Source organism: Lynx rufus, unplaced genomic scaffold (assembly GCF_022079265.1).
Source record: "Lynx rufus isolate CCGP_SWC_20201006 ecotype Redwood Valley unplaced genomic scaffold, mLynRuf1.p SCAF_7, whole genome shotgun sequence".
Classification (NCBI taxonomy): Eukaryota; Metazoa; Chordata; class Mammalia; order Carnivora; family Felidae; genus Lynx; species Lynx rufus.
Genome location: NW_025814889.1, coordinates 126,537,921 through 126,548,910, shown reverse-complemented (window position 1 = coordinate 126,548,910; position 10,990 = coordinate 126,537,921). Strand labels below are relative to the sequence as shown.

At 39.9% G+C, this 10,990-nt stretch overlaps 1 protein-coding gene across 2 annotated transcripts; it reads left to right on the top strand.

Moving 5' to 3' along the window:
- On the top strand, positions 1–8,101 carry MTERF2 (mitochondrial transcription termination factor 2). 2 transcript variants are annotated; one of them, XM_047065584.1, is made up of 3 exons: positions 1–456; positions 1,146–1,242; positions 6,678–8,101. In XM_047065584.1, the coding sequence occupies exon 3, from the start codon at positions 6,723–6,725 to the stop codon at positions 7,890–7,892; it is 1,170 nt and encodes a 389-aa protein (XP_046921540.1). In that variant the 5' UTR covers positions 1–456; positions 1,146–1,242; positions 6,678–6,722; the 3' UTR covers positions 7,893–8,101. The 2 variants fall into 2 exon arrangements, with proteins under 2 accessions (XP_046921540.1, XP_046921541.1); XM_047065585.1 differs by having other exon boundaries at positions 1,123–1,242.
- Positions 8,102–10,990: the final 2,889 nt, after the last annotated feature.

Below are 10,990 nucleotides of genomic sequence, written 5' to 3'. Positions count from 1 at the left end.
GTTGAAAAAAAAAATTAAAAAAAAAAATAAAATAAACATTAAAAAAAAATTAAAATGGGTTGTTGTGATAACTTAATATTCTGAATACTCTGTAAGTAGTTTATGGTATTAGCCCAATTTAGTCTTCACAGTCACCCAGGATGTAGGGTCCCCGTTTTCCTGACACTCCCCACTGAGGCTCAGAAAGGTGACATGACTTCCTTAAGTCACAGCACAGCTAATGACCAGGAGTTAAGCCCATACAGATCACAGTTTACCCACCACATTAGGATGCCTCACCAACTTGGTTTGTTCATTTAGTTTCAGTTAACAAATACTGATTTTGTTCCCCTGTGGACCAAGTTCTTTGCTGGGTGCGAGAGACAGAGCAGAACGGCACACAGACCTTGCCCTCCCAGTGCTTGCGGAGAGTCTGTGGCTCTCACCAGGTTCTCCAATGCTGTTTGTGATCCCAAGGTATGAAGAAACATTTTAGCAGAAGAGCTAGTGTCTAGTGTAATGTCTAACAACACAGCATGAGCTTAAAAAAAAGAAGATAAAAAGAAAAAAACTGGTTGAATGGGTGAAGAACTTAGAGGAGTTAGGGTCAAGAGCAGGGTGCTGTGGAAGAGCACACACAAAGGTCCACCTGCCCAGCCTCTTAGAGTCAGCAAATGCCAGTCTAGTGAAGTGTAGGGAAGCAATTCATTGGAACATGGTGATGACCAGTCTCTGCCCTCATGGAGGGTGACAGAAACAACACATGAACAGCTGCAACAATGACAGGTGGCACCAAGGAGCAGTCCTTGGTGCTGTGAGAGCCTATAATGAGGGCAGGAGGCTTCATCTGTTTATGAAAGTCAAGGAGGTCTAAGAAAGTGACAGACCTAGGGGTTAGACAGGGGTACTTTGGGCATGGGGAACAGCTCTCAGTCTTCAAAGACCCTGTGGTGTGAACGTGTAGAGCACCAGAGACTGAAAAGAACTGATGGATTTTTTTTTTTTTGGCCGGGGGGGGGGGGGCGGGGAGGTGGTTGGGGAAGGTGCAGGCACAGATTCAGGTGGTGACAGAGACCAGACAGAGAGGCCTTTTAGGCCATGGTATAAGGCATTTTTATTTTGTTTTATGTCTTTATCCTAAAGTGCCACTGAAAAGTTTATTGCAGGGACATGACAAGATCACATTTTGAGAAGTTGGAGAGAAGCTCAAGTGATTAACTGAAGCCCTGGATGAAAACAGGATCTCTAAGGAGAAACTGTAAGGTAAGAAGGGGAGAGGGTCTAAATCAAGTCTTGAAGATGGGCCTGCGAAGGAGACAGATAAAGGGAAGTCAGAGTGGAGGAAGGAAGGGGGAGAACTGGGAGGATGGGGAGTCCTGGAAATCAGGTGAGAGAATATTTCGTGGAGAAAGTGGTCAACTGTGCTGAAAGCTGCAGAGGTCAAAAGAGAGAGGAACTAAAAGTGCTCATTGGCTCTAATCACATGGAAATTGTCTTTATTGGGATCTATGTAGGGAGGAGGGGAGGAAATGGAGAGAAAAGAAAGATCTGTGAGAATTAACTGAGAGTAAGAGAAAATAGGGTTTTAGGTGGAGTGGCAGTGAGAAGAGACTTTGAATTGAAGGGTGGGAGCCCCAGAGAGGAGGACAACTGAAAGAGTGATTTTACAAGGAAGAACGGGTCTGGATGTCTCAGGCCGGACAGGTTGGGATCAGTACAGGGCAGGGATTACCCTGGATACTGAAGGGTATACTTGTAGCGGAGGGGAGATACCAGAAGATTTAAGTTTGGTGTGATGAGTTGCTCTCCTTTCTTTGCACAGATTAGAGGCAAGAGCATTGGTTGAGAGTAGAATAGGGGTTAAGGGAAGCTAGGGGTCCAAGCTGAGGAGATTTGACATCCTCGGTGGGGGATGTGCAAGAGTGAATTGCCCCAGAGATTGTTTTAGAATGGTCTGGCAGAGGGGGCCAAGTATGCAGCAAAGAAATTAGCCTCCTGGCTTATTCAGGGAATTGCAAAATAATAGGGAATTGAGGATGGAAGCTAGGTAGAATGAAAAGCTGCATTTTTTTTTTTAATGCTTATTTATTTGGGGAGAGAGAGCATGAACTGGGGAGGGACAGAGAGGAAGAGAGAGGGTCCCAAGCAGGCTCCACACTGTCAGTGCAGAGCCCAACTTGGGACTCGATCTCCTAAACTGTGAGATCATGATTTGAGCCAAAAGCAAGAGTTGGATGCTTAACCAACTGAGCCACCCAGGCGCCCCAAAGCTACATTTAATGTATAGTAAAGGAGGCCTCACAAATCATGGGGAAGGAAAGGACTGTTCAAAAACAGTGCTTGGAGATAGCCAAACTGTTGATAATCTGTTTAGACTTGCCGCTCATAACAGAAATTTCAAGTGAATTAAAGGAGCTGTCTTTTTTAAATCAAACAAAAATATAGAAGGACATATGGGTGAATTTTTGTCATCATGTAGTGCATAAAGCAGTAGGAATCATCAAGGGAAACTTCCATGACCCTTCGACCACTTAAAATTAACCACTTTGTTCTGACACATGCTATATTATGTATGAACCTTGAAGACATTATGCTAAGTGACACAAGCCAGATGCAATGGGACAAATATTGTAAGACTCCACTAATATGAAGTACCAAGGATAGGCAAATTCCTAGAGACCAAAAGTAGAATAGAAGTTACAAGGGGGCTGAGAGGAGGAAGGAGTGGGGAATTACTGTTTTATGGGAATAGAGTTTGTGTTTGGGGTGATGAGAAAGTTCTGGAAATCATGGTAGTGGTTGTACAACATTGTGGATTTACTTCATGCCACTGAATTGTATACTTAAAAATGGTAAGAATGGGGGGTGCCTGGGTGACTCTGTCCACTGAGTGTCCGACTCTTGATTTTGGTTCAGGTAATGATTCCAGGGTCATGGGCTCGAGCCCTGCGTCGAGCTCCATGCTGAGCATCAAGCCTGTGGATTCTCTCTCTCTCTTCCTTTGCTCCTTCCCTGCTTGCGCACACTCTTTCTCTCTGAACAAATAAGTAAATAAAATTTTTTAAAAGGTTAAATGAGAAAAATTTATATCTTAGCACAATAAAAAAAAAGTAACCATTTTGGTATGCTGGAATGTACCTTCAACAACTAAAAGTGAACTGGAGAAAATCTTTCCAAAAACAAGAGGATTATTTTTTTAATATATGAAGAGTTTATGTAAGTCAATTTTTAAAAAGCAGAAAGATTGCTATTTAAAAAGGCCGGAATAGGGGCACCTGGGTGAATCAGTCAGTTAAGGGTCCAACTTCGGCTTCGGTCATGATTTCTCGGTTCACCAGTTCAAGCCCCATGTCCGGCTCTGTGCTGACAGCTCAGAGCCTGGAGCCTGTTTCAGATTCTGTGTCTGTGTCTCTCTCTTTCTCTCTCTCTCTCTCTCTTTCAAAAAGAAACAAACATTAAAAAAAAAATTTTTTTAAGGCAGGAATAGCTAATTCACTAAAGGAAATAGATGGTCAAAATAATTCATTAAGCTCTGCCTCATTAATACAAGAAAACAAAGTTAAATTAGTGTTGTGTTCATTTTTTACAAAATAGAATTAAAACTAATGAGAAAATCGGTCATAATGCTTGTGACAAGGTCATCTGACATTTGTTCTGGATTATAAAGTAACAACCTAGCTTTTCAAATGTTCACATACTCCTCTTCAATAATTCCATTCCTAGGAATTCATTCTAAAAGAAAATAATAGCATACTTGATGTTGCGGAATGAATCACAAAATTATATCTATCCCATATGTCATGTGCTCATTTTAAATGTTTAGAGTGTTTTTGATGCCACGTTTAGATACTTAGAGTGGATAAAAAAAAAAGAATAAATAAACTGTGTATATATAAATGTGTGTTAATTACAGAGGATTCACAACATTTGTGCTTTTCACTTTTCTTCGTCAACTGTGTTTGCTCATCAGAGAGAAAGAAAGAGCAAGACAGGCAGCTTTAATTATGAGACAACCCACCTGAGCACATGATAGTTCACCCTGGAGTAAGCAGGAAATGTGAGACGGCCTGCTTTACCCTCAGCGTCATTGGGCAGGAGCATCTTGGCTGTGGTCAATGTGGTGCTAGTGTTTAGTCTGTCATTTTGTGTAATGTGACCCCCACACTAAGCCAACTATTTCATCTGGTGCTTAGCCAAACACTGGGATCTGCTCCAGTGCTTGAGGAACCCCTTGCTGGACTGGACTTCCCTAGAAGACATTATGTTGGTATTTAATGTGGTGCCGGTTTAAGACATTTTCAAGAAAAATTCTGAGTCTTCACAATTTCAAATTGTAGGCTGAGCTTACGCCCTAATTCTCATATACCAGGTAACCCTGCTTGTATGTAGTTCAAAATTATAATAAAGGGTGCAAGAATCAGAAAAAAAAAAACAGACATGTATGTCAGATATGAACAGTTGTCTATAGGTGGAAGAGTTGTGACTTTTTCCACTTCCTTATTCTTTTCAGAGTTGGGCAGATCCTCTGAAGTGAGAACGTATTGCTTTTATAAACTGTCACTTGGGACGACCGAAGTATTTAAAATAGTTTTCACAATTTTCACTTACTCTTTGTAAATAATGTACTTCTGTCTAAAATATAATTTAAACTCCTATTACTACAAGAATTTTAGCTCCAGATATTTCCTGGTAATGGCTACTATTTATTGAGTACTTACTATGTACCAGGCTTTGTGCATAGTCCTGGACATGCATTTGAACCCTCACGATATTCCTGTAAAGTTTATGTCAAGTTAAAGTTGTCTCCATTTTACAGATGATCCTGAGGAGTAGTAGTACATTTACTATATTGTGGTAGTATTTAACATTTACTGTGAGACACTGTTCTAGTCACTACTTGTTTACATACTTAATCTGAGGCTAAGTAACTTTCCCAAGATGACCCCATAAATTAGAACCAGGACTGAACATGGGCATCTTGGCCACGGAGTCCATGCTCCTTCCAGCATGTGGTACAGATGTGAGGCCCAAGATTGTGGAGTGTGGGGCTCCATGTGCCCATTATTATGCAGTATCTCCCTCTTCCTTCCTGTTAAAATCCATGGTCCTCTTAGAAATTTTATAAAATAGCCTAATATTTATATCTTGGCTCTTTAGGAATCATCTAAAGGAAACTAGTATTAGGAATTACATTAAAAAGAAAAAAAAAACTGGTTGAACCACTCGAAGTAAAACAGAAACTACGCCTACAGTTATTTTAGACACCATGGACACTAACAATGAGCTATTATTACAAATGGTAAACCAAAATGAGAACATTGTTACTTGTTATTTTTCCTTAGAGAATAGTGATTTATTTGCATTAGTTGGGACAGGCTTGAAAGTGAAAAGTCCTTGGCATATGTGGCAATGGCATTATTAAATAGTTTCACAACTATCCAGGATTGGATTATGGCTTTTTTCAACTTTCCTTCAAACCTACAAATAATAAGGAAGGCTGTTAACTAGCTAAATAGTTCAGCACTACATGCTTTTATGCCAGGGATGTGACACTTAACCACTCTCACGTGCTGAAAGTTCAAACAGTAAACTAGGCATGTTTTATTTTTTTTTTATTTTTTTTTTTTTTTAAATTTTTTTTCAACGTTTATTTATTTTTGGGACAGAGAGAGACAGAGCATGAACGGGGGAGGGGCAGAGAGAGAGGGAGACACAGAATCGGAAACAGGCTCCAGGCTCTGAGCCATCAGCCCAGAGCCCGACGCGGGGCTCGAACCCACGGACCGCGAGATCGTGACCTGGCTGAAGTCGGACGCTTAACCGACTGCGCCACCCAGGCGCCCCAAACTAGGCATGTTTTAATTACCAGAGAATAACAAGAAAATAGCACGGAAGTCGATAATGCAGGAAGCACAGTGTAGCCATCTCTAGGTACGTAAAGCTGTCAAGTGGGGGCAGCTGATTAGACTATTGTGCAAGTATGGACCCCGTTCCACTTAGTGTGACTGCCCACTGCTCCACTGGGGCAGTCACAGCGTTTCTCATTTTGCCTAGCTAAGATTTACCTTAATTTTAGGTTTATGAAAAGGATTTTCACATAATTCTGACGAAACAAGCTTACACTTATTATTTTCAATAAAATGACTTTGGGTGATAATTATTTAGCAAAAGTATTTACTCTAAAATATAAAATTAGAGATGACTCCCCCCCATAAGTATTTGCTTCAGCTAAACATAAACTTGAAAATGTAAAATGTTAAAAAAAAAACAAACCCAAAAGCTGTGTGTGTGTGTGTGTGTGTGTGTGTGTGTGTGTGTGTATTAGTAAAATATGTCTCCTAAAGAAAAACATAACGAGTTGTAGAAAAGGGAATTTGTATCAGAATGACATTTGAGGTCTTTGAATCTTTGAACTGTTTGTGGCCTTACTACTGATCTGTAAAATGGAAACTACTTCATAAGGTTGTGGCAAAGCTCACACAATGTTTATAGTGTAGAAGATGTCTAAGTTGTGATGAGGTATGTTAGTTACTTTATACATTTAAGAGGAAATATGTAATATTCCACAAAAAGTTTGAAGCCAACTTTGGCAAAATTCAGTTTTCCTGTCTAATTTACATCCATGTTATTTCTGTGCTTACTACTGACAGCCCAAATTTGTGCTCCATATGTTAAAACCTGCATTTTCTTTCTTACAGGTGCAATAAATACCTTCTGAGTCCCAGGACGGTGGCAATTAGCCAATGGTTGCAGGCATGTTGTGGAAGTTGCTGATAAGATCCCAGCCCTGCAGGCTGTGTTCTTTCAGAAAGATGCTATCGGCTCCAAAATACAGACCCTTTCTAGCGTGCTTCACCTATACAAATGATCATCAGTCAAACAAAGAAAATAAAAGAACAGTGGAAAAGCTCTATAAATTTTCAGTCGACATCAGGAAAATTCGCAGACTAAAAGGATGGGTACTTTTTGAGGATGAAACCTATGTTGAAGAAATCGCAAATGTTTTACAACAACTAGGTGCTAACGAAACCGCTGTAGCCAGTATTTTGGAACGCTGCCCAGAAGCAATTGTCTGCAGTCCAACGGCTGTTAACACCCAGAGAGAACTCTGGCAGTTGGTCTGCAAAAACGAGCAAGAGTTAGTCAAGTTAATAGAACAGTTTCCAGAATCTTTCTTTACTGTTACAGACCAGGAAACTCAGAAGCTGAACATTCAGTTCTTTCAAGAGTTGGGACTCAAAAATGTGGTCATTAGCAGGTTTTTGACAACTGCATCTAATATTTTTCATAATCCTATTGAGAAAAATAAGCAAATGATAAGTATTCTCCAAGAGAGTTACCTAAATTTAGGTGGCTCCGAGGCCAACGTGAAAGTTTGGTTACTGAAATTATTAAGCCAAAACCCATTTATTTTGCTGAATTCTTCTGCAGCTATAAAGGAAACACTAGAATTTCTCCAGGAGCAAGGTTTCACAAACTTTGATATTCTCCAGCTTCTCTCCAAACTCAAAGGATTTCTTTTTCACCTTTGCCCCAGAAGTATACAGAACAGCATTTCCTTCTCTAAAAGTGTTTTTAAATGCACAGATCATGACCTGAAGCAATTAGTTTTGAAATGTCCTGCCATTTTATATTATTCTGTTCCAGTTTTGGAAGAGAGAATTCAGGGATTATTGAAAGAAGGAATTTCCATAGCTCAGATAAAAGAGACGCCAATGGTTCTTGAATTAACACCGCAGATAGTACAGTACAGGATAAAGAAACTGAATTCCCTAGGCTACAGAATAAAGGATGGACATCTGGTAAATCTAAGTGGAACAAAAAAAGAATTTGAGGCTAACTTCGGCAAAATTCAGGCCAAAAAAGGAAGGCCATTGTTTAACCCTGTGGCACCATTAAACATTGAAGAGTAACTTGCAGACTGCGGCTGCTTTCTAGCATTGCAGAGTGAAGCTGAGTAGCAGGGACTGGAGTCAGTTTGTAGGCACTAGTAATTTTAAGAAACTGCTTAGCTTCTGAGTTGTCTTAAGTTACATCTGAGTAGATAATCTCTGACTCATTTGCTATATCTTAAGATATAAACTGCATTTATTTTAAATAAAGTTGGTAATTTTGACTTTGAGCTATTTCAAAAACTCCTATACTAGTAAATGGCACATCAGAGTGATACTTTGCGAGTGAATCATTTCTAAGATACTGACAAGTACACTCCCTTAATTCAAAGTATGGATATATTTTTATTTAAATAGCACATTTCATCTGGAACACAGACTCGGTCTTCTTCCTCACCACCAGCTCTGAAACATCGCTCTAATGTGGTCTGAATTCTATAGTTTAGTGTTAAGTGAAACAATAAGCAAACTTCTAATACATTTTTTTTAAGAGCAAGCTGGTTTCATCTCTTGGTTGGGATAAGCAAGTGCCTTTGAGAACAAAGTATTTCTCATCCAAAAAGAATACAGCTTATTTGTGTGGTGAGCTTAAAACTGACCATCTCAGAGAACTCTTACGTGCATTACTTTCCCCGTTTTACAGACGAGGAAATAAGCTTAGAGCAGCCTGCCTGCCAAGCGACAGGGCCCAGATGTACTATGATCTGACTTCTGTTCAAACCTATGAACAGAAAAAGGATTGCTTAGGAGTTGGCATAAGAAAAGTCATGCCCTTACCTGACATGCCAAAGGAGTGCTAACAACAAATTTAGGGATTTTTATGAAAATTGTAAAATTCCTTAAATGTGAAATGATCTAACTTACATACATTTGAAGTAAGCAACTTTTTAGAAAACTCTGAAAATCCAGGTCTGGCTCTTTGAAAGGGAAAGTGTGTGACGGTTGGTACTGATTTTAGTTAGTATTCCAAGTTTCTCTTTCTAAATCTTGTTCCAAGATATACATTACCCAGATAAAGACTGGCTCACGTTCATCTGTGGAGCTTGAACTCTGTAACAAATAGACAACCAGTTGACTCTGACATTCAAACATCTATGTGCTATGTGTGCATGGCCTTAAGTAATGAAAAACCTATAAAAAATACAGGCCATGTTTTTATTCATTCAGCAAATGCAAGTAACCCTTACCATCCAAATCTGTTTGGTTCCTTAGGATAGTGAAAGACATTTCTATGCAGCATCTACTAAGAGCCAGGCATGCTGTGCTTTAGAATCCTTCAAGTTGAGTACCACTATTTACTGTTCTATAGATGCGATGCAGGCAGAGAAAGGGTTAAGTCACCTACCCGAAGGTTAGGTGACCTACACAGGAAGGTTCAAGAAAAAGAATGGCAGCCAATAAAAGCCGCGCCAGGATTGAGTGCCAGATAAGAAGAGCATCGCAATGCCATCTAAGGAACAGGATCTCACTAAGAGTGATGGGAAACCATTGGAAAGAGTTTAGTTTGGTTCTTGTCCTGACAAAATTATCAATGGTAAGCTTTATCTTTTATTCTCAAAAGTGTCCTAGTTTTGATTATATATTATATGGTTGCCTTAGTAGTTCTATTGTATTTTGAGATACCTACTAGATATCTGAGATGTCAAACAGGCAAATGGCAGTTGGAACTGTGAGAAGTCAGGACCAGAGATAAATACTCTGGGGTCATTTGAGTATCTATGGTATTTAAAGCTACAACTCTAAATGAGGTTGCCCAGAGATACAGATTTATAGTACTGGCTGGTTGTGCCTGGAATGGCACAAAGAAGTCTGCCAAGGACAGAGGGCAAGGTTAATAATACCGAGTGCCATGGAGCGGTTAACTAAGATACAGATTTTAAGTGGCCATGGATTTGGCAAAAAAGGAAATCACTGGTTGGCCCTAACAAGTGTGACTGGTGCATTGAGAAAGGAAGGCAACCAGAGTGGGTTGAGAGAATAGGAAAGGAGTAAGAGGCAGGGACTATATGAAGTTTTTCAACAAATGCTGCTGCAAAAGGAAGCAGGAAAATGGAAGTTGTAAGATGAGGCATAATTTTCTTTCAAGAAACCAAATATCAGAACATGCTGATGGATATGACCCAGGAGAGAGATGGAAGAGAGATGGAAAAGCTGCAGGATTAATATCCTTCAGGAAGTGAAAGTGGAGTGAGTGGATCTGAGCAGAGATCATAGTCCTGGTCCACATGGGAACAGATGTAGGCAGGTTGATGGAGGGGGTAGTGTGAGAGGAGAGGTGCTGTCAGGTTGCCTCTTTTTTACAGAGGGCAGTAGAACCGGTGGGAAGTACTGCAGAAGGGCTGGAAAGACAAGGTGTGAAATGGTTATCTTGAGGAGTAAGAAAATGAACATACAAGAAGGTCTGTAAGAAAGTTTGGCAGAGTTGAGTGGCCATTAATTTTAAAAAAGCCTAGTCAGTACATCAGCAAAATTTAGGTGCTCGGGTCCAGGCATGGAAAACCAGAGGCAGTTACAGTTACAAAAATATATTTGTAGCTTACTCTGACTTGACAAGATTCATTTTTTTTAATAACTTTGAGAGAGCAGGAGAGACAGGCAGAGAGAGAATCTTCAGCAGGCTCCACGCTCAGCAAGGAGCCTGACGTTGGGCTCAATCCCATGACCACGGGATCATGACCTAAGCCAAAGTCCAGAGTCAACACTCAACCAACTGAGGCACGCAGGCGCCCCTGACAAGATTAATTTTTTTAGAAATCCATATTCACGGCAAAACCTCCAGTACACAGACTTTATTTTCCCTTAGACCAAATCCTGTTCGATTAGTTTTAGCCCTTGGACCTTTCTGCCTTTTTCCATAATTGCATTCTTATTCAGCTCTTCCTATGAATAAAATTTAAAATATTCAAAATCAACCATATAGCAAGGAGAGACATCCTTACATAGACACTAGAGTCAAGTTTTATTTCTTCTGTGAAAAAGGGTTCTAATAACAAAATTCTTTCCTTTGAACGGTTTATAATTACACTAAATTCACTTCTGTGACAAAATGTAATTAGCTGCCAAAATAAATAGGATTATAAGACTCCTAGGGAACTCACGTTAGCCTGGTAAATCAAGTG

Bases quoted from the DNA above. Each gene is read 5' to 3' on its own strand.
- MTERF2 (XM_047065584.1), top strand. From the start codon at position 6,723: ATGGTTGCAGGCATGTTGTGGAAGTTGCTGATAAGATCCCAGCCCTGC.